The 24,175-nt window shown below is 37.9% G+C and overlaps 1 protein-coding gene across 2 annotated transcripts in view; it reads left to right on the top strand.

Annotated features, from left to right (window-relative positions):
• The window catches only part of SLF1 (SMC5-SMC6 complex localization factor 1), a 39,029-nt gene extending 21,911 nt beyond the window's left edge, over positions 1-17,118 (top strand). The window contains exons 12-19 of one of the 2 annotated variants that reach the window (XM_067464542.1): positions 533-680; positions 2,845-2,990; positions 7,522-7,688; positions 8,188-8,321; positions 10,776-10,868; positions 11,472-11,654; positions 15,289-15,346; positions 15,850-15,974. In XM_067464542.1, coding sequence (XP_067320643.1) covers positions 533-680; positions 2,845-2,990; positions 7,522-7,688; positions 8,188-8,321; positions 10,776-10,868; positions 11,472-11,654; positions 15,289-15,346; positions 15,850-15,880 — 960 coding nt within the window. In that variant the 3' untranslated portion in view covers positions 15,881-15,974. Of the gene's footprint in view, positions 1-532; positions 681-2,844; positions 2,991-7,521; positions 7,689-8,187; positions 8,322-10,775; positions 10,869-11,471; positions 11,655-15,288; positions 15,347-15,849 lie in introns of both variants that reach the window. The other variant, XM_060761789.2, reaches the window with a different exon arrangement.
• Positions 17,119-24,175: the final 7,057 nt, after the last annotated feature.

The following is a 24,175-nucleotide window of genomic DNA, read 5'->3' as shown; positions in this document are numbered from 1 at the left end:
GATATAGGGGTATAGGGTAGAAAGGGGGGGGAGTTTAGGGGGTGGAGAAGGGGAGGGAATGGGGTGGTGGGGGGCAGATGTGAGGGGTGGGGAGGGGGAGGGAAAGATGGGGGAGGGGATGGGTACTTTAAAAATAAAACGTTGACTTCCCAAACTTCATCTGATCTTTAAATTTTCCCCTTCTTTAGTATCTTCTGTTTTCCGAGGCCTCTTCTTGTTTGATCACTGTTTAGACGTTGGACAGGTCTATCATCAGTGGTATATTTTCTCCTTTACAATAATCTTGGAGTCCGGACCAATTCGTCTTCTTTTTTGTATTCTCTAATCTTTGTGATAAGGAGTCCATTTTCACTATTTCTAACACTTTAGTTATCCATATATCTGTGTTAGGGATTGTTCCTGCTTTCCATTCTTTTGCCAGCACCATTCTTGCGGCTGTACTTAGTAGGAATAGTACTCTCTCTTGATTTTTGTTAAAATCTGAATTCGTTAGTACAAGTCTTGATAGAACAAAGATTGCAATCTTTTCCAGATCTTCAAACATGAGGTAGTTGAACTACTTAATGGAATTTTGAGTACAGTAGTGGAATACTGGATTCTTTCTGGATTCATGATGGACAGGAATATGTTGCCTCCTGTAGCAGATGATCTTGCATCTTATATTGCCATTTCATGTGATGGTAAGACAAAATATATATTTTTTCATGTGCAAGCTTCACAAATCAATCTTGTTAGCACAGATATAAAGTGTTTCAGTCTTTGGATACACACTTAAGACATGTACCGAAATGTTTGGCTTCTGATGTTAAATTGTATAAAACTTAACTCCCTTGCAGTTCTTGTCATTTTCAACTCTGCTCTTTTTTTCAATCCCATCTCAAAATCCTTTGATTTTCATTATTACCTGTCCATAGTCTTCTTCCTTTGGTTTAGTAAGATGCTTGCCTGGTCAGTATTCTCTTATATTGCAATGTAATGCAAATGAGAGTAAAGTATTGAATAGACTATAATTGCCCATTGTCCAAAAGACATTTTTAACAAACATAATATATGTGGTACAAGTAAGTAATTCATTACTTAGGAAAGTTCAAATGAGCAATCAAGCAGTTTTGTTTTTGGGTTTTTTGTTTTTTGTTTTTTGTAAATTATAACCTTTCAACCTGAAACAAATTCATGATTAATACTTACACAAGCTTAAAGATGAATCCTTGCATTCAGATATAATTTGTGGTACCAGTTAGTAAGGGGCTTCTATCAGTAAAGCCTGGGATAGTATAGGGAAGGATTAACCTCCCCCCCCCCCCCCGTGCTGTTTGTTTTGCTATCAGTGCCCCTGTTCAGAAAATTTCCCCTCACTTCCTGTACCTATGATAATTAGATTTTGAAAACATTAGCTTGTTGTGGAAATAAGGATTGATGAGATAGGTTCAGTTGAGACACCTTTTCCTCATGACAACACTTCCAGGAGTGAACTTCCCTTCCTAGGGGTAGATTTCTCTCACTTCTTGTTATCTCACCTTGTTCTTAACTATGAGTCATTTTTAAGTCAGATGTATGGGCCTCCTTTTGGCTAATGAGATAGGATTGTTGTTGTTGTTGTTATTTGCTTTCAGGTCATTTCAGACTTTGGTTGACCCTAAGTGAGGGCCAGGTAAATGACCTTGGAGGGCCATATCCGGCCCCCGGGCCTTAGTTTGAGGACCCCTGCTCTATAGCAAGTTCCCAGAGTAACAATTTCATCCATATTTGCTTTAAGAGTGTTTGTTTCATAAGATTGCTCATGTTAAGATTTCTTTTTAAAAAAATGGAATACTAAGCCCTGCTCTGGGCATTGACATTGCTGCAATCGTATTTAAGTAAATGATAGCACAGCAAACAAATCTATTGTTATAGGCCAGAGTTATGTCAAGATTTTTATCACTCATTTTCGAACTAACACAGTAATTGTTGGAAATTCATTTTGCGAATAACACATATATGACAACTGCATTTTCAAAAATAGTGGCTGTCAAAAGTTGAGCTAATTGGGAAGATACTCCTAATGGTTTATACTATTGGTTATTGATAGTACTGGCCCACATTTTGATTTATTGTTATGATAGATAGCTGGCTCGCAGGTTCCACTGCTTTTTAGGAATTTTATGGTTTTCAAATTTTTGTGATTTTGATGAGTTTTTTATGTGCTGTTGATTGTACTTGTGTCTTTGTGGTTGTGCTTATGTATCGTTGTCTGCATGTGGCACTTGGAGTGCTTCTGTGAGCTGCCCCAAACCCCTCTGGGGAGATGGTGGCGGGGTACAAATAAAGATTTATCATTATTATTATTATTATTATTATTATTATCAGATTTTAAAAATATATATTTGATATCAGCAGAATTGTATGAATACTCTCTCCTAGTGTCCCCATTTGAGTGGTATATTAATTTCCTGAATTAATATACCACTCCCTTGAAAAATCATGACAGTTTAGTTTTATACACTCCATTTTACTGATGTCATTTGCCTTATATTTTGTCTACTTTAATCTTAAAAATCTGTAAGGTGTCATCAGTTAACTTTTTTTGTCTTTATTAACTTTTCTAACTTAACAGGTTTAGTAATCCTAATAATTTAGAAATAATGATGAACTGGACAGACGCCATAGGAATATGAACATAGATTATTTTTTTCCTGTTCCATCCACCTAAAGAAACAGGTTGATCTCCAGATTTGGTTGGAGCACATTTCCCGAGATCACTTCCCATTGTCAATGTTAAATAGGGGTTGTAGCCCAACGACATCTGGAAAACCACATTTTACACATTCCTGGTTCAAAGTTTTCTTATCTCTCAATCCTCTTCAGATTTTTCAGCAGAGGAATTAAAAGCCTTTGTGTCTTCCATTCCATCTCTTTGGCTTGAGATGTTTGTTGCAGAAGCCTTCTTTAAAAGGTTATATTTTGAAACCAGCACTGTCATTTCTACTGAACCACTCTCTCTTCAAAAAATTGTAAGTGTTGCTTGTATTGCTTATTAATATTTTCAGTGTAAGAATATTCTCGCCCAGTTCAAATGTAATTATCCCAGCCTAATAAACATTTACGTATTTATAATAGTAGTGAATCATGTCCACTTTCTGGCATTACCTGAATATTACTAGGTTGTTTCTCATGATATTTCAACTGGAATATCATATATTCTGGCATATAAGACTACTTTTTAACCCAAGAAAATCTTCTCAAAAGTCTGAGGTCGTCTTATACTCGGGAGTCGTCTTATATGCAGGAGTAGTCGTATACATGGGGGTAGCCTTATACACTGGAGTAACCTTATGTATGGGAGTCGTCTTATATGAGGGAGTAGTCTTATACGGTGTGAGTCGTCTTATAGAGCAGGTGCTGAAACTTCCAATCCGGATTGGAGAATCTGTAGTTGCTGTATATTGTGGGGGGAGCTCAAAAATGCCAGTGGCCACATCCCTGCCGTATGCAGTGACTGTATGAAAGCATTAAGGGCGACGCTGTACAAGTATGGTAGAAGAAAATCCATTCATCAGGATTTGTGGACTTAATGCGGTCCCGATGGTGAGGTGAAGGGGCACCTCACCGGGAAGGTGTAAATGAAGGGCAGAGCAAGCTGCAGGCGTCCGGGGCACCCAGAGTATGGAAAAAAGAGATAGAGTGGCTCTGGGCCCAGAAAAACACAACTCTTTTACCGTCTGGCCCGCCCTTGTATCCTATTACCGTACCGCATCCTCTGCCTCTCAGATCTCGCTCCTGAAGACTGCAGTGAAGTGGTGCAGGTGCGCATGTGCAAGATCTGAGAGGCAAAGAAGGAGGTACAGTAATATTGCCATACTGAAATCAAATCTGATGCTTTTAAAAAAATTATTTGGTGTGTGTTGGAAGAGGGGTAGTCTTATACGGTGAGTATATCCCAAACTATATTTTAACTGGAAAAGTTGGGGCTCGTCTTATACGCCGGAATATATAGTACTTCCACAAGCCAGTGGAACCTCAGTGTTGCTTGCTATATAAAACCTCTATATTTTCACACAACGTTTTCAATACTTTTCCTTACATTAACCTTTGATAAATTCTTTTAGATTTTGCCCTACTTCCAATAGTTTTATCTTAATCTATTAGTATTTTAGCCATAATTACATTTCATCTGCCTCCATTGGGAATGTTTTCCTTCTTTGTAATCCTTAGAGATTAGACACAGTCAACATTACCATATATACTTGTGTATAAATTGATCTCATTTATAAGTCAAGGGTGAGCTTGAGGATGAAAAGTGCAGATTTTGATATGATCTGTAGATAAGTTGAGGATCATTCCGTAGAGCAGTGATTCCCAACCTGTGGTCCATGGACCACCAGTGGTCCACAAGAACAAGAATGTGGTCTGCAACCTCACCATTACTACACCATTGCCTTGAAAGCACGCGGCAACGAGAGTGACTGGTCTCGCAAGCCCTCTTATAGTGCTCAGGCAACAGGGATGTTGGGACAGGAGAGACTGACTACCCACGAATGATTACTACTATATTATTAAATATGGTTTTCAGTGGGTGAGCAGATGGCGACTACTGGATGGCATATATTCTGTATCAGAAACTAGAGCTGATGTGGTCTATCCAATGCAATTTTCTAAATTAGCACCCCGGATAACCGAACCAAATCTAAAGTTGACCAAAAACTGATTCGCAGCCCTTTTGGTCCTAATGTGGGAGAGTGATCCCTGGTCAAGTGGTCCCTGGTCAAAAAAAGGTTGGGAACCACTGGCCTAGAGGACTAGGGATATTTTATTTATCAGCAAATCCAACTAGAATCAAGGGGGAATAGCTAATAGCTAAATATATAGATGGCACAAAATTATGCAAGAATATGAAACTCCCAAGTAGACTATAAAGAGTTCCAAAAGGTTCTGCCGTAGAAACAGGAAAGCACCAATACTGCCCCATCCAGGCATTCAAAAAAATAAATAAGCAGCACTATGGAGGATGAAGGATGAAGTTAAGGAAGTTGGTGCACATTTTGCCAGTCTACTCAGTGATGGTTCCTTTCTTTGATGAGCGTTAGGGTACAGTACTTACAGTCACCTGTGGATAAGTCAACTCAGGTTTTGGGGTACAAATTTTTGACTGAAATGTGTAGTCATCAGAAATTACTTGGTGGGTACCGGTATGTATTTGACTGCTATGTCCTGGAAAATGTTATGTTTACCTTCTGAAAGATTGTGGTGGATCCTGCCAATAAATATTTTTCTATGTTCGTGAGATTCACAGGCCTTTCTGGATGTGAATGAACTACAGCCCCCATGCTCCTGTGCCAACCCCCCACAAACCTTGCCAGTACTTAAAGTTAGTCATGATATGTATATGCCAAGTTTAGTCCAGATACATAATCGGTGGCCATGGTACAGCTCACTGGATATGGAAACCATATGTGAAAATAGATAAGTTCATATTTTGACTTTTATTTTATACACAGATAGATTAAGAATCTCTAGAACCATTTTTATCTCAGAAAAATGTTGACCATTTTAGAGAAATCTACCTGCTCCTTAACTACTTCCTCATCCTGGTAATACAAATTAACCAATGTCAGATGTTTTGTAAACTTCTATTTATTTCAGTCAGTGATCAGGGAAAGCAGGCAACTTGAAATATGCTATTCTTTTACTACTCTTTCATCACTTATTGGTGATGAAGTCTGATGTTTAGTGGCAATTTCAACTATTTCTATTGAATTTGTTATCTCAACTAGCGGCAATTCAGTAATATAGACAACTCAATGACCTTTTATCCCTAACCAGAGATCAGTTGGTTGGACTCTGTTTTGGGATAACCTCATAAGATAAACTCTGCTTTGGCACAGACATTTTAATTCAGGAAATCAACATTATAATAATGTCTGCATAATATGCAAGGTTCCATTGTTTTAGGTTCCGAACACATACAGTCAAAAGCAAGGGTTATTATTTAAATTGGAGCAACTTTCAGGTGTGTCCAGTATCATTGCCCCTCAATGTAATCCAAGTAAACCTGATTGCCGAGACATGGTAGTGTCAAAAAGAAACCCTGTACGATGTAAATGAAAATATATCGGCATCCTGTCTTTCTCCTTCATTACACATAGTGATCATTCTCCTAACTTTTGCAAGTTTATAAATAAATAAATAAACTTTGTGCCCCGCTACCATCTCCCCAAAGGGCCCAAAGCACTCAAAGTGCCACACATAAAATAGAATTACATATCATCAAAACAATACATAATTTGACTGAATACAAACAATAGACAACATCAATCAATAAAATTTAAAAAAAATCTAAAACAGTCATTCTTGTGGGTCATTGGGTTTCTTCAAACACGAGCTAAAGTGACGAATAACAATGGTCGACGTCATCACATGACCATAGTACATTACACCATGTCAAAGGCCTGTGTAAACAGCGATGCTTTTAGGCTCGAACGGAAGATTTGGAGATTTGGGGCTAATCTAATCTCTCTAGGAAGGGCATTTCACAGCTGAGAAGCCACCACCAAGAAGGCCCTATATTGCATCCCCACCAAACAAGCCTGTGACGGTGGTGGGACCAAGAGAAGGGCCTCCCCAGCAGATCTCAAGGCCTGCACCAGTTCATAGAGAAACTGTTTGGGAGCCAGTGGAGCTGCTTCAATAGGGGCATGGTATGCCCCCTATGGCTAGCCCCAGTTAGTAATCTGACTTCCCAAACTTCCCAAATGTTCTGAAGCCATTATCCCTCCATTCCACTGCATGGTTATTTATCTAGAGTTATTTGATTATGAATGCTGCCCATTTATTTTTTGTCAAAAATTCTGGGTGGCCACAGTGCAATTTGTAATCCCAAGATCATCTTGTGGACCTTATTTGGGAATGGTGGGAATGTTGTTGTTGTTTTGTTTTGTTTTGTTTTTGCATATTCAACATTTCTATCTTCTCATGCCATGTCTCACACTATTGCACCAGATGCTGGAAAATCAGAGAGCTTCAGAAATATTTCATTGCAGCAGATCAGCTCTTCCATCATTGCATATGTTCTTAGTTGATAAAAGTGGATAGTGGCTAATTTCCCCATTCCTTTCTCTCTTTCCTGTAGAAAGTATAGGAAGCAACTTCCAAAACTTATTTATCATCCTGCAATGGTTGGGAATGCTCTGCTAGAATACTATTAATATAGTGTTGTAGCTACCAGTGGGAGACTGAGCTGCATGATTTGTTTTTTCTGCTTTCTGGGCTGCTTTTGGATGTATATTGTTCTTAGTTCTGCACTTTTCTGCTAGAGCAGTATGAATAGCATTTAGTAGAACGCTTACCCTATGTTAGTTTGAGAGAAACTGTATGGACACACGGGAGTTACTTTCACACCGCAAGAATTATTCAAATCAATTTTGTAAGGCCTGGGCATGATAATCTGAAAAATTGTGAGAAAAACTTGATAGCAGCTTTAATAACCAGACACATGTGAATGTTATCTTTAAACATGCCCAGACTAAAGTGTCACTCTGGCAACAGGTTTGTTCCTATCTGCCTGCTTTACAAATATGGATGCGTGAGACAGGGAAGCTGCAGAAAGGAAAGAGAGAGAAAATAGGGCAATGGCCTTGCCCTGAGTCTCAAAGGGCATTACTGATGCTAAATGGTGATAAGCAGAACCAAGCCGAAGTGCTGCCTGATGTACCGTAAGTAATACCTATAACATCACCAGTTTTATTCTGCTTTGGGGGACAGCTTCTGACCTGACACATTTCTTGAACTTTATGTGACCTGTGTTGTTGTCTGCAAATTACTGTGACTGGCAGAAAGCTCTGTTTTAATCCTATGACACATCTGGATGGAGTAAGTTTTTTCCTTTTCTCTTTTCTCTGTATGTATGTAGATTGCGCATAGTTTTCCACTATTAATGTAAATTGCTTCCCAAGAGAAATGGATCTATTCACAGAATTACACTTTTAAAAACAGCTTATATCCTGTGTATATTGAATGATTGCTGAGTTTATTACAAGTGCTGTTGTAGTGAATGTTTCTAAACTACAATAGGGAGTCAATTTTCAAAATCAGAAAGCATATAGATGTGTCTGCCTGCGCAGGCACTTGTTACTGCAGTACAGAGTGGGTTTTTAAAATGTAAATGTAAGTTCATGTTTCTGAGTATATTTTGGTTATTCCTTGTTTTTTCAGTGTTCAAACCCGTCGTAACTCTTCTCCTCCCCCAAAGAAATTAAAAACCAAAACTGAAATCCAGGCATCACATGGCAAAAGAAATGATCAGTCTTCTCCTAAACAGATGAACATTTACAAAGTTAATGTTAAAGGTACTACGAATTCCTTACTCAATCTCGGTACTTCATAACTCATTCAACAGTTTCATGTTTGGCTTTTGTAAAGATGAAAGTGTATCTCATAATGTTGTAGATTAAGTAATATTTCCTTGTGTTAAGTGCTATATAATGCCAGATTTTAAACCAAGGAAATAATATATTGTCGAAGGCTTTCATGGCCGGAATCACTGGGTTGTTGTAGGTTTTTTTGGGCTGTATGGCCATGGTCTAGAGGCATTCTCTCCTGATGTTACGCCTCACTACCTCTGACGATGCTTGCCATAGATGCAGGCGAAACAACAGGAGAGAATGCATCTAGACCATGGCCATACAGCCCGAAAAAACCTACAACAACCCAAGGAAATAATGTTATATATGCTAATATGTATGTTGTTCAAGTACACTTCCTCCTTCCCTCTATCCTCCCTTTCTCTGAAACCCAGACCAGTAAATAAAGGGTGCATCCTGAATAGGTCCATTCGAGTCATGGCTGCCTTGCTTCACTAATCCACCTCAACCTGTGCTTGGGAAGGATCAGCGTCATCTTTTGATTTGAAAGTCTAATTCAGTCTTCATCTAGACATTGTGAACAAAGACTGATGTGTGTGCTGTGTTACATAGTCTTATTAAGCATATGGATCGTTTTCTTTTAGGCATTTAGTCCAGACCATGAGATGCATTGGGCGTTTAGTTTTAACTACGTTTGGCTTTAGTTTTAACTATGTGGTGGTTAAAATAGCAGCATAGTGCTTTATTCAGGTTGTGTTCAGAGCACTAATATAATAAAACAGATTTACACTGGTCTGCACCTGACTTAAACCTTTGGATGCAGCTGTGATTTTTAAAATGAGAATTACATCTAGATAACATACTGTTAGTGAGAGTTAAGATTAATCTATAGTAAAACCAGATTATTTGAGCCGGTCAAAGAAAAAGGAACCCTCGTTTTACATGGATTTTGATTTTATTCTCATTCTTTGCTAAATTCTCATTAACACCATGAGAAAATGCAGTGATGGTTATGATGATGATGATACTTTATTTGTATACTGCCCTATCTCCCCAAAGGGACATATAAAGCAAAACATTCAATTCCCAAAGAGAAAAATCATACAAACAGATTAAACAGATTAAAATAAAAGCATCATAAAACACAAAAATCCTACTAGAACATAACAATAAAATTTAAACTAATTGCATTTATAACTCCATCAGACAAGGTTAAATGGGCATGGTCAACTAAAAAAGGGCTGCGCAAGGGATACTGCAAACAGTGTAGCATAGGGCCAGGGAAATCGTGAAACTGTTAAAAGTTGTTTCATTTTTTCCAACCGATATGCTGGTATACATGTTGTACAAATGGATTCACTGTATAAATACCATTTAAAATGGAAGTGGCTAAAGTTTGAGAGCTTGGGAAGACTTTGGTGTTTCCCATAAGAAGCAGCTAGATACCCTTGTCTAAGAATAACATCCTTTTGAAGATAAATAACAGCACTTTAGGGTGAATATTCAAACATTTACAGTTCAGTTTTGGAATATGACCTGTCTGATTTCGTGGGTCCACCATTTCTACATGTAGGTAAGAAATTACCAATCTAGCTTCATTATATGTAAATTAAGGTAGAAGACCAAAGTGTTAGTTTGAGAGCTTGTTACCCCTTTCACCTCAGATTGTCTTTTTTTCATGGGCTTTCCTTAACAAAAGACACTATGGTTAAATACCAGGATTTTACAGCCTGCCTACATTAATGGGGCCACTATCAGTAAACTGCAGTTCAGGTCTTCAGTGTTCTTTTGCTCATTTTTCTCATCTCCAAATGACTGTGTTCCCTCTTCTTGGGACGGCTTCATTCTTTTTAATCTCCCTCTCTCCCTCCCCCTTTCTTTCTGGTACTGTAGGCAAGCCAGACAGCCTATTGAGGAACAGCAAACCATCTGTTAACGGATTTGAAGTTGTGAATTATACTCGAGTGTGTAGAGGCACTCGTGCTTAGCCAGAAACATTCATTTGAATTAAGCTACAAATGCTGTGTAAAAAGAACCATACACTTAATGTAGGTTCATGAATAAATTTAAGGGAGGGCAACTGCACTCTAAACTTTTATTGCTTCAAAACCAAGCATTTTTGGTGTTCTGTGATCATTCAGTGCTTTTATAATGTGATTGAAGCTTTTACAGCTTGAACAGGCGGGTTGTAGGGGGAGAGATAATTCCTGGGTTTAACCCTTTCGCAGTGCAGTCTCATTGCTGGATCTCTGGTGGAACAGAAGCTCTGTGGGCTTTTTGAATTTTCTTAAAAGGTGTTTAAACAGGACAAAAGAAAATCTTATTCATTACTGAATGCTCTGGCAAGTAGCCATATCTCCTAGTTCCCTGCACTTTGATTATTTTCTTCAGTTGCCATTTTGTCTAGACTGGTTTTAATCTATTAATTTTGTATGCCAGGAGAGACAGCCCTGCATATTACTTGCAAAAGCAACAATGTGAAGAAATTGATTCATCTTCTTTCTCTACCAGGAATAGATATTAACGTTAAAGGTAAGTACATTTATATTCTGTATAGCACAAGCACGCTGATCTTCCCAAACAATTGTACTATGTTTATGTTTGCAAAGTTCTCCTTATTTGTCTTCTGTGGGTTTGTGACTTAAAGATTTATGCAGAGCATGTATCAACAACTTATTGAATCAACCATTCAGTGCATTTAATTGTGCGAGTTTTCTATTAAAGTGCAGAAGTAGTTTTAAATTTTCTCATAATCTGGCCATTCTATAGGTGATGAGGGTAAAAAATGTGAGTAGCTTTATACTCAGTCGGAACTAGAAGTTCATAAGATGAGCTAACATACCTGGGTTAATGGCGTTTTGAGTGCAGATTCATGGCACAGTAAACAATATTCTGCTTTTTGGAGAGAAAGCAACATCATCAGATTTCTGAAAGTAGACGTTTGCTTCTAGGAATATATTGCTTGGTTCATTCCATTTTTAATAGTGAATTAGCATCTCACTTTTATTGTTAGGATTCATACTAGAACCAAATAAAAAAAGAATTTCTATTTTTATGCAATTTGATTAGTAGTGTTATGAGCATCCTTCTGCTAATTTTACTGTTTCTCCAAACTTCCCTTGATTTATAATTCAGACTATGCTGGTTGGACGCCTTTGCATGAAGCTTGTAACCATGGTAGCACAGTGTGTGTCCGCGAAATTTTGCAACATTGTCCAGAGGTAAACCTGTTCAGTCAAGTGGATGGGGTGACGCCCTTGCATGACGCGCTGACAAACGGACACATTGAGATTGCTGAGCTTCTGCTTCAGCATGGCGGTAAGTGTCTTTTTATGAAACAAGTTTAGAGAAATTCAATTTTCTGAAAGCTGCAGAGTACAAGGAAACTCTTTGAGATGTCATTACAAATGATAGGGGTTTTTATATATTGATTTATATCGTATATGTTTACACTTATTTTAGTAAATGTCTGATTTTGGCTGCTTTTCATATTAGCTGATATACAGCAATATAGGATACATGTCACTTCCATAAACCCATGACTTTCCATTAGAATCTCACAATATTTGGCTTAATTGATTCGTGCTACGTAAATATAGGATGATCTACACATTTTTCTCATAAAATAACTTCTAAAAAGTCAAATTCTAAGGGGGAAAATGACTCAATTGTCAAATTTTTCATTTCCCCTAAGAAAAATAAAGCAAGTTTAAATCACAATTTGTGGCAAACACTCTTTGAAACAAGTTACCTTTCAGAATATTAGTATGGATTCGTGCACACATCTGTATCCAGAAAATTAAGGGTTTCTTTGTGGGGAGGTAATTTTTAATACTCCTACTATCTCTTTATACTTCAGTCTTTATTTTTATCCTGTTTTCACATTTCTGTGGGAGTTGTGATCATTCTTCCAGAAAGGAATATACCCCATATATTATTTTAACCTAACTCACCCAGAAGCACAACTATTGTGCTGGTTTTATTTACTTTAGAAGGCCTCTATAAATCTGTAGTCTTCTCCTGCCCCCTAAAGGCTATTTCCTTTGTGTCTGGCTGACATCCTTGCACTATCAATACATCCCTTGCTCTTCTCCCTCTCTGTGTTTTGGGCTGAGCCTTAATGCTGCCTCCCAGGTGTTTTATTTATCTGCTGCACCATGCAACTGACATGCCAGCCAATACCTGGCTTCTCTGCAATCGGTCTAAGTGATGCAAGAGCCAATATTACAGCAAGTCCAGGTCTTCAATAGAATGTGGCATCACACTGACAGATGTGCATTTTTCCTGGGTGTCGGTGAAGAATGACCAGTGGATGATACCCTTGTCCTGGGGGAGAAGATCTGCTTGCACTTTAATCCATCAAGGTCTTGTGGCAACTGCACAGACTGTGTGTACAGACTTATCTTTGCTGTCATATGCCTGGCCTTGGCCTGTCAAACAGTGTGACACCAGCGTGACAGGAACTGTGTCACACATTCAGTGCAGAATTACTCATGTTTGGTAACTAACTATACTTTTGAGAACCTTTCTGCATTCCTTCTACCATCTCACATGCCATCTCTGCCAACTATTTCATTTTAGTTTTTTGTTTAAAGCAATCCTATTATGCAATATTTTATTGCAAAATTATATATTATTCATTTTTATTAGTCTACAATATACATACAATTTATGACATCTGTATCTCATCATTCTTCTATGGAAAACATATTGCAGAACACAGGATACTCTTATTCTCACAGCAACCCTGTGGGGTAGGTTATGCTGCCACTTGGCCCAAGGTCACTTTATAAGCCTTGCAATTGAGCATTGGTTATGAAGCTGCATATTTTTCTTGCAATTTTCTCAAAACTATACTATCTCTCCTCACCACAACTTTTACATTTTTGCTGCATACTTTCTTAGGAGATCCCTTGTTGTCCGAGAATGAGGGTCCTCCAAATGTAGTGTCTTGGCGGTGGGTCTGTAGGTGGCTGTGGAGCCCTATTCTTGATCCGCATGTTCTCCCACAGTGAGGACATCGGTTGCCAGGTGGAAGGTGATCCTGGTCAGGATTGGCTTGACGCACCTTCCTCTTAGCACATTTCTCCCTTTCGCCCTCCATTCATGCCTCTTCGAATTCTGCAGCATTGCTGGTCACAGCTGATCTTCAACTGGAGTGCTCAAATTTGCTTCATTTGAAAAAATGCTGCACTTGCAGAGCTCAGGTGGTGTTGTATTTCAGTGTCAGTGTTGACTTTTGTGAAGAGGTGGTTGCCAAGGTAGCGAAAATGGTCAAACTTTTCTAATGTTACACCATTAATCTGTACTTCTGGCATTGCAGAAGGTGGCTGCTGGAAGAGCACTTTGGTTTTCTTGATGATCAATGACAGGCCGAGCTTCTCATAAGCTTCTACAAGGGTGTTTAGAGTGGCTTGTAGGCTTTTCCTGAATGCGCACAGACTACATTATCATCAGCACCACAAAGCATTTTATTTAATCACATACTGGTTGCTACCCAACCTCCCCTCCGTGTAGCATAAATACTTGTATGAAGGCTAACACTATGCTGACCCATACCCCGCCCCTCCCCAATTTAGTGAAAAGACTCTTCATGCCAGGGAGAACATTCCATGAGAACATTCCATGTTTTGGGGTGAGCAGGGAGGATTGGAGAAGCATCTGATTACATCTAATAACCAATCATTAAATCAATTACAGCAGCAAGGAGAGCATTGGAGGACCTCAGTACCAATGTCATTTCATTGCTACTGTGAAGATGTAGCCAGACATTTCTCTAATCCAGCTATTTTTACTATGAAGCATAGAATGGCTCTGCTGGGTGGTTCCAGGAGCTGTTTAGGAAGTTGGGATGCAGAGGTAGACATGAAATACCAATCCACTCAGCACCTGAAGAAAGACACCACACATGTAAGGATCTCTTAATGGCCATTGCAAGTTAAGTGTGACTACAAATTCTGTTTGCATGCCCTAACAAAACTGCCTGTGTAGTCCAGCATAACTTATATTGTTGGGTATGTTTTCCAAAATCAGAAGATTCTTACTTCTTTGGAGGAGAGCAATGACCAACCTTGATAAAATAGTGAATAATAGGGACATCACACTGGCAATGAAGATCAGTATAGTTAAAGCAATGGTATTCCCTGTAGTAACCTAGGGATACGAGAGCTGGACCATAAGGAAGGCTGAGCGAAGGAAGATATACACTTTTGAACTGTGGTGTTGGAGCAAAATTCTGAGAGTGCCTTGGACCACAAGAAGATCAAACCAGTCTATACTCCAGGAAATAAAGCCTGACTACTCACTGGGGGGAAGGATGTTAGAAGGAAAGATGAAGTCCTTGGCCACATAATGAGAAGACAGGAAAGCTTGAAGAAGACAGTGATGCTGGGGAAAAAGAAAGGAAAAAGAAGGGCCGACCAAGGGCAAGATGGATGGATGGATGGATGTTATGCTTGAAATGATTGGCTTGTCCTTGAAGGAGCTGGGGGTGGCGATGGCCAACAGGGAGCTCTGCATGGGCTTGTCCATGATGTCACGAAGAGACAGAAGCGACAAATAAACAACAGCAAAAATGTTTTCCAAAATATGCTAATGTTGATATATAGCATCTTTCTTTAAAAACAAGATTCAGTTTCTGCCTACCAAACAAGTGATTCAGGCTTTGAGTGTTGAGTAGATGACCCTTGTGAATTAACACACACTTGTTGAACTGAAGTGGACACATCTAAGCACACTTTTCATTGCATCTGTGTACTAAAACAAATAAATAATTTGTCTTTATAGTGCTATGGTTGGATGGGGTTTTTGTGGAATCAAAAGTTCTTACTGAGATTTAATTATAGCGATCTCACACATTTGGAAAAGTTTCTTTTGATTACAACCACTTCTGAAACCTAACCCTTAATTTATACATTCACTTGTAGAGGACAGGATTTTTTTATCCTTTCAGGTGTGCCAATAACACATATTTCAAAACGGACCCTCAACATGATTACCGAAAACAGGAAGTGAGTGACCATTTCTGCTCTGAAAGGAAGAGAAAAAAATGTATAAAAAGTTCCATTAGCAAAAGAAAAACCACAGCACATGAAAACAATGAGCAACAGTGTTACCTTGTAATTAAATGTGTCCAATTTCTTTACTGTATATCCATTCTGTTGAGTTCAGTGAAGCTTGCTCCTATGTGAGTAGGCAAAGGATTTCAGCCTTTATTGGTTATATGTTTGATAAGTGAATAGCATTTTTTTACTGTAGCTGAGTGGTTGCATGCCAGCATGGCAAGAAACAAAAGTCTTATCAGGCTAGATGCAGCTGCAGCAGGCCAAAAGTTATCTGTCTCATGGAATAGGAAATGGATTTTAAATAAGGTGATTCAAATATGACCCTTTATATTATCACAAAATCTTTAAAGTATGGGGAACAACTTACAGATGCTTCAGAATACCCTGTCTGCTTGTTCAGTCACTGAATAAAGATACTACTTCTGATTTAATGCTTTATCTCTTTGCAGGACTAGTATTGCTGGAGCAAAAGGACTCTGAGGGAAATCTGCCACTTGATCACATAAAGTGTGTAACAACTAAGCAACATCTTTTGAATGTTGCTAAGTCAAAAGAGACTGTTGAGGAGTTTCATGCAAGAGTCGAAAGCAGTTGGTACAGTCAACAGACAGAATTTTGGACAGCCCTGTTTTGCAAGATGTTGCTGAACTTTTGTTCTGTGTATAACTTATTTAGACCTTTCTCCGTCAGCTTTAAAAAGTCAACCTGCTCAAAACCGTTCCTGGTGACAGCAGGTTGTTGCAAGTTTAATACTAGCCATTGGCTAATAGACCTTTATCTTAGAGAGCTTCATACCTATCAAAATCTTCCAAATTATCTTCAGGAAACTATTGAAAAACTTAAACATGGCCCAGGTGAACAGAAAAAGGCTTTTGTAGTAGCACTACAACAAATTTCATGGACAGCTCAGATGTCTAACCTTAATTTGACCAACGGTGTTACCAAGTAACCTGATTTTTGTATTTTTTTTATTTTCATTGGCTTCACTAAGCATTTGGTGATCATTATGTATGGGGAATAATGAAAGCTGAATTTGGTTTGAAACAAAACCATGGCTTCCCATTGCACAAAGGAGTAACAGCTAATCTTGGACATGTATACTACTCTTTTTGGAGCACCAGAGGAGAAGATCGAAAATATCTTCTTCTGGACTTATTTATTATTTATTTACAATATCTCTATCCTGCCTTTCTTGAACCCAAAGGTGACTCAAAGAGGCTTACAACCAGGCAGCCATTTGATGCCTTAACTATATACACTTGAAATCTCATTTAAAACAGAATTTAAAAGTGCATACAATAAGACCTTTAAAAACATATAAAACCAATACCTTAACCGTTCACTTCACTTCATGGTGTCTAAACTCAGGCAATATCTACATCTTAGTTTAAATTATTTTATTTTAAAAAACAAAAACTTTATGAGTGTGAATATCAGAGCAGTGGTTTCAAATCAAAAGAAAAACTTTATATTACCGATAGGATGAATAAGTCAGGCTTACGCTCACCACATTGTGTGAGTCTGTTCCTATTTCTTCTGAAATAAACTTTGTTTTGGTAGCTCAGTGAGCCCATACAGTGATCATGCAATAACTCAATGTATGTCAATTACATCTGGTTTGGCTGCCTGTGGTTATCACAGTTGTAATCTATAAAGATACGTACTCATTTTTAAAGTGTATCTTTATTACCTGAATAAAATAAATTATTTTATAGAAACTCACTTGTTCAGCCTAAGTATTTGTACCCAATGCCATTCTAAATATTTGTGAAATATATTTTAATACAGATACAGCTGTGCTTCATAAATCGTAATTGAGTTGGATATTTAGCAGTGTGGTGGAGGCTCCTTTGGAGGCTTTTAAATAGAGGCTGGATGGCCATCTGTTGCGTGTGCTTTCTCCTTTTCCTGCATGGCAGGAGGTTGAACTGGATAGCCTGTGTGGTCTCTTCCAACTATATATTTCTAAAATCTGAATATTGTTTAGTACTACTTTTTGTTTATTTATTTTTTAATTAGAGTCACCCTAGTAATAGTCTTTTCTCATTGAAAACTGCAGAGATGTCTTTCAAAATGGGTGGGAGGGAAATGAAGTATATATCTCTATTGTAAAGAGAAGACAAACAGCAATGCTATCAACAAGCTCCCTCCAAGGTACAAGTACACAAATTTAAATCTTTTATAGTGGAGGTTAAGAGTTTCTTGGAGAAAAAAAACAGCATTCAAAAAGCTTGATACCAAACTTAGAAAAAGAAGTTTACCCAAACTAATTTTCCTGGATATGTATACAAAAGGTTCTGTCTTATAATTTTTTTAAAAAAAACTCACACATCCAGTTTTTGAGGTCTGTAGTGTAAAACAACCCATTTGTTTTTAAACATTCATGTCAAAATCCAAGCTTGGAGAAGTAATAAGAGCAATACATGTGCTGGTATGTATAATTCTGGATGCTGAGTGCAGATCAAAAAAATAAGTTGGGATGTTACATGTAGCATTCTTTGGATCTTACACGAAGTTCTACAAAAGGTATTTGTTTACTGATACCTGATAACCACCTTTCAGGCCATCCTTTCTCACCACATTATATTCAGCGGTGTTGATAGTACATTGAGATATTTGGTTGACGCTATGATTCAGATCACTGTTACCATTGTTACTCTATAGTACATAGAAACTTTGAGAATTGCACCGCTTCTGTATGGATTTATACACACTCAAGAATGTCATAGGATGGGGCATAAAGATTTTGAAGTTGTATAACAACGAACAAAGCAATCTAGAAAAAACCTATATATATTTCTGAAATGTACATATAATCAGTTTTGTTATAATGGGTTTTAAAATCATTAAATTATTTTTGTAAGGATGCGGTTTTAAATTGGCATGCAGAATCCTCCTCAAACTCCAACCTGATATTTTCAGTACCATGGCATGCCTATGAGCTGAAAGCCTTAGGGATTGCCGAATGGATGCTCTCACTGCTTCCACATTTTCTGGCATTCTAATGGTCCTAGGTCTGTTAGGGATTTTCTTTTCAGTGTAGATCCTATTGCCCACCATCAACCCAGCTGGTCTAGCCACATTGTCCAAATACCCAGTCACCTCCCAAAGCAGTTACATTACTCTCAAATCAAGAACGGAAAATAGAATGCTGGTGGACAGGAAAAGAGATTTAAAGATAGGCTTAAAGCTATTTATTTTTGTTTGTTTACAGTATTTATATCCCGCCTTTCTCAACCCCGAAGGGGACTCAAATGGCTTACAGCATAGACAGTAATTCAATGCCTTATAAGCCATATACCTCTAATATACAATTAAAGATTTCAATTAAAATTTTAAATGAGACTAAGAGCATTAAAACATATAAAACATTGTAATTACAATTTTCAGCAATCATAGTCAGGCCATTCCAGTAATCATTACACATAAATCCAAGTCTATCTATTGCACTGTGTTATTTGCCAAAGACTTGATCCCAAAGCCACATTTTCACCCTCTTTTCGAAGGTCAGGAGGGAAGGGGCTGATCTAATATTGCTGTAGAGAGAAGGAGTTTTTAAGCTAACCTTAAAAACTGGCATAGACACTGAGAAGTTGAACTGGGAAGCCCTGGCCCTAAAGTATTCTAACTAAAAGTCAGCTGTTATCAACAGTGTTGTGGAATTTGAAGAGGCACGAATGGAGGGTGAAAGAAAGTGGTTCTTGTTGAGACCACCTTCCATCTAGAAATCGATGTCCTCATTGCGAAAGAACATACAGATCAAGAATAGGTCTCTACAGGCACCTGCGGATCCACTGCCAAGACCCTGTACTTAGGAGGCAATCATATTTGGCAACAAGGTATCACCTATGTATATTTGCCTGAAGATTAGAAATCCATAGCAGAATTTATTTCTGATCTTGTACAGATACATTTTGACCGAGCGCAAAGTGTGTACGGAACGCTCTCTGCATTGTTATCACACAGAAAGCATTGAATAATTAAAGCCCCAATGTTCACTGGTTCAACTCATGATGGCTACTGAAAACGGTAGAGACTAACCTACTGAATCAGACCTACCCCACTTCCCTTCCCCCACTACAGTCAACACAGTACCTCCTTGAAATAGTGGAGAATGAGATCTTTCTGCCCCAGCCTGTGTAATCCAACATATTAAAAGAAGAGCAAATATAGATCATGTGCCTCAGGCATTCCAACCTGTTTCTTTTAATATTACTTTTCAAATGTACATGGCGTTTTAAACAGATGGTATTTATCTGCTGTCATGTTTCAGAATACCCACTCTGTGTACTAATGGCATTAGAATACCAGTTTAGATTTTTTGGTATAGTTCAGCACTTGTAATGTATACAATAGCCTGAATCCTACTTATTAATCCCAGCTGGAGTAGATCCATTAATGCCCTTGGGACCACTAACATGATTGTAGCCAATAACTTTTCATCATGAAGAATACATTGTGCAATATAAAATCTCCCAGGTTAGAAACATTGATTAATAAAGCTTGGTTTCTTTAATAATGATTTAATTATATTGGCTTTTCTTTCCTTTTTCAATAAAATGCATATCGCAATGGCCTTCATTTTACTGTTAAAGTCAGTATCTTCCTGAAATCTTTAAACCAAGTTGTGTTAGAAGTATTTTTTTATTGTTGGTAGCTTTACCAACCATGGTGGCATGCCACATTTATTCTTATAGTAGCTTATATTTTCCACGTCATACTATGATCTTACATGTGTGTGTGTATAATGAAGTCTTATCGCATTATCTGAAACGGCCTAAAATTCCTCCTAATGTGCTAAATTCTCTCAGAAGAATCAATGTAATATGTCAGTTTGATGTGGTCGGCCAATCATTAGTTTCAGATTTTTCAAAGCACACCTTTTCTATGTGGGGAATATACTGTCCATAATGTCTTTTAAAGTGTTAAAGATAGATTTTTTTCTCCTCATATGGGTATCATGCGGATTGATGATAACGTAAATGTAGCTTCTCTATCAACCCCTTCTGATTTTAGGAGTGTTCCTGGAACATGAAGAATTGCTTGTTCCCTGATGTGCCTTTTAATGCTCAACACAAAAAGAAGGGAGAGAGCTGATAAGATTAAATGACTGAGGATACTTATCAAAGCCTCTACCATGGACGGATTTATAGGGAGTTCTCTCCCATTATTAAATTAAGGGTTTTTTTTAAAACCCTTGGAAAATCCATAAAAATTCTTTGAAAGTCTGTGCTACTGAAACAGATCAAGTAGATACAGGAAACAAGCCTCTGGAATATGGCACGTTTGTTTGCCTAAGCCAGTAATAAAGCTGTTTAGGTCACTGGGTACATGTTTTCCAAATCCATGTTAGGTGATAGTTTGTAAAGTGTTGGGATTATCTCCTAAAAGAAGCTTTATAACCAGGTGATCATTCATTTTATTTTATTACATTTCAATCTAAAATAGCTTTGATGACTCACTACCTCCTCCAGTACATTCACAAGCTTCCTTCAGCACGAAAACTGGTTGAGAGAATCCAGCAAGTGGTAATATTCTGGCTAATTGGATCTACCCACAATGTATCCAATGGTGCCATGAGACTTACAAAATGAGTTTTTCTCTGTCCTTCATAAATACGGCATTTTTTTCATCATAATGCCAAAACTTCCTGCTCTACAGAAGCTGCTACACCCATATCCACAAACAGAGGACAGGAGATATCAGGGATCAGTGCATCAGCAAGTGCATCCTTCAAAGCAAACAATATATTTGCCCCTAAATATCCACAAATTCAACCATCCATGATTTGAAAATATTCTAACTCATCCCAAAACAAACCTTGATTTTGCAGGTTTATATAAGGAATTTCATTTTATTATCCCCTTGTATATAATGGGACTTGAGCGTTCACAGGGGATCATTGGAACCAAACCCTTGCAGATACCAAGGGCCCACTGTATGTATGTACTTATTTATTTACTTCACTTGCATACTGCTTTTCTCACCCCAGGGGGGAACTCAAAGCGGTTTCTAACATATTTATGGCAAAATTTAATGCCTCACATACATATGAAACCTAACATAAAACAACAGTAATATACAACCATCAATTAGATCATGAAAACGTAACAACATATAAACATTAAAACGTGAAGTTAAAAACATATTAATATAAACATTAAAATCACATAATCCATGGTCCGTTAGATAAGTTATTTGCAGCTATTCAAATAGCTAGCAGAGAAATCACAGCAGAGTATTATATAGGGTGAGTAGAGACAACCACACAGCTACATGTGGTTAGAAATACCACTGACTTGAGCTACAGCTCCAGAATCTCCACCCCATTCTGACCACCAGCACCAGCTACCATGCATAATTTTAAATTCAACACTTTTGATACTTTAAATGCAGTTTAAAATCTTGTATTCCCCAGCATGAAAATGTGATATACTCTGTAACATATTATATTACATCCGAAATACATTATTTTGTATATGGAGAAACGACATATTTAAAAACAAATCCATAAAATCCATAAAAATTTATGGAGGTTCCCCGCTCTTGAAAACCTTCACACATTTTGCTTCCACTATTTGGTATAGTTTTATAACTGTCCCATTGATGCTGTCATAAATGCATTCCCTACTACCATGCACCATATAACAGAAATTTCATAACCGGGTGGAATAGTAATCTTTTTTCATGTTCGAATCTGGGGAGAGGCAGATGAGCTCCATCAGCTCCAGCTCCTCATACGGGGACATGAGAGAAGCCTCCCACAAGAATGATAAAAACATCAAATCATCCGGGCGTCCCCTGGGCAACGTCCTTGCAGACGGCCAATTCTCTCACACCAGAAGCGACTTGCAGTTTCTCAGGTCGCTCCTGACATGACAAAAAAAACCCACTTTTATTATGTGTATAGATGAGTTTACCATAACATTCAAAGAACAGTATACAACACATTACAGACCACACACACACTTGAAACTCATATTCCACACAAAATAAAACCTCTTCCCCACGCCCGTGCACCCTTCACCATGACTTCTGACACTGAAGTATTATAAAGCCTTTAAGTCAATTTATCTATCCATGTTCATAGTCTAATCCTAAATTCCTAAAGGTGCTCCTCTATGTCACTGACTCTCTACGTAGATATGCCACGACCAAGTTCCACTTTTCCAGAAAGTCCTCATTATTGGTTAGTTAGCATATATTCCTGCATTCTTCTCTTCCAATCTTTTTTAGTTAAACTTTTTTTTCCAAAAGGATAAAGAAATATACTAATATAGCTTTACTGCCGCAAGATTAACCATAGCCAAAGACTGGAAAGGGGAACGGTATTCTTTATACACATTATATCTATTATCTATATATGTCATCCAGAGATGGATCGTGCAGAGAGGCCCTGCTATCATTCCCACCTCCTTTGCAGGCGTGGTTGGTGAGGAAGAGAGATGGGGTCTTCTCAGCAATGGCCCCTCGTCTGTGGAACTCCCTCCCCAACAAAATCAGATTGGCCTCCTCTCTCCTGACCTTCAGGAAAAAACACAAAATGTGGCTTTGGGAGAAAGATTTTGACCAGTAATTGGAGCAGTGCAATAAGTGGCCACGAATTCATGTGATTGATAAATGAAACGGCCCTGGATTATTATTTGGATGGTATAATTTTAATTGATGTTTTAACTGTTTGGTTTTTAATTGTAATTGTTTATTTTATGGACATTGTGTATGGCATCAAACTGCTGCCTGTTATAAGGTCATCTTGAGTCCCCTTTAGGATGAGAAGGGTGGAGTACAGATGTGGTAAATAATACAATGTCTGCATGTCCAGCAGGGAGACATTCAGACTTGCACATTTTTATGTGGCACAGAAAGCACTTGGCCAAGAATTGGTGGGACAGCCAAATAATGAAAGTAAGATCTCTAATTACAAAATATGCTTCACTTTTTAATCTTCCTCTCAGTTCACATAGAGACCTTGCCTTTTCCCAGCCCTCCAAAAAGAACATTTTGTGGAGGACTGGAGTAGCTGCCATGGGGAAGAAAAAGTAGATCCTGTAATTCCACAATTTCTATTGCAGGAATTACAGGAACCGTTTCTGCCCTTTTTCTTTCTTCATTCAATGAGAATTAAAATGCATATATAAAATAGAAAAATGCTGTGATGTTCCATTTCATCTCTCTGTGGGTTTACATTTTATTTACCACAATGTTGTTCTATTACAAAGCAACTTTATATGATTCTGAAAATAAATGCCTTTTAAAAAGTGCCTGAGGTGAGATATCAAAATAAGGACGCTAACAGGTGTAGAGGCTCATTCCTGAATTAATTTGATCACAAGGAGCATCTTGAAACACTTCAAGCTTGAGGCAGGCTTATTCCCCAAAGAAGTTTCTTTTCCAAAACAAAACAGCAACAGCCTACAGACAAGTCACTAATAGAAAATACTGTGGAAAATTCTATTAATTAATTATCTCATGCAAAATCTCTTGTTATCAGTTCTAAGCTTGCAAATTGGTAGTGAAACTAGAAAAAAAACTTGCAGATAGACAAAGAATGTTCCAGTACTTAAATTCTTGCTATGTTCCTGTGCCCAATGTCATACAGAGATACCACTGAGCTTCATGATTATCATATATACTCATGTATATATGTATACAGTCCACAGGTACTAAAGAAGGGGTGTCCAAAACTTTTTAAGCCAAGGGCCAGTTCACAGTCCTTCAGCCTGTTTGGGTGGGTGGGAGCAGACTATAGTTTGAGAAAAACATGAACACGTTCCT

Source organism: Anolis sagrei, chromosome 2, assembly GCF_037176765.1.
Source record: "Anolis sagrei isolate rAnoSag1 chromosome 2, rAnoSag1.mat, whole genome shotgun sequence".
Classification (NCBI taxonomy): domain Eukaryota; kingdom Metazoa; phylum Chordata; class Lepidosauria; order Squamata; family Dactyloidae; genus Anolis; species Anolis sagrei.
This window is presented reverse-complemented; position numbering and strand designations above follow the sequence as displayed.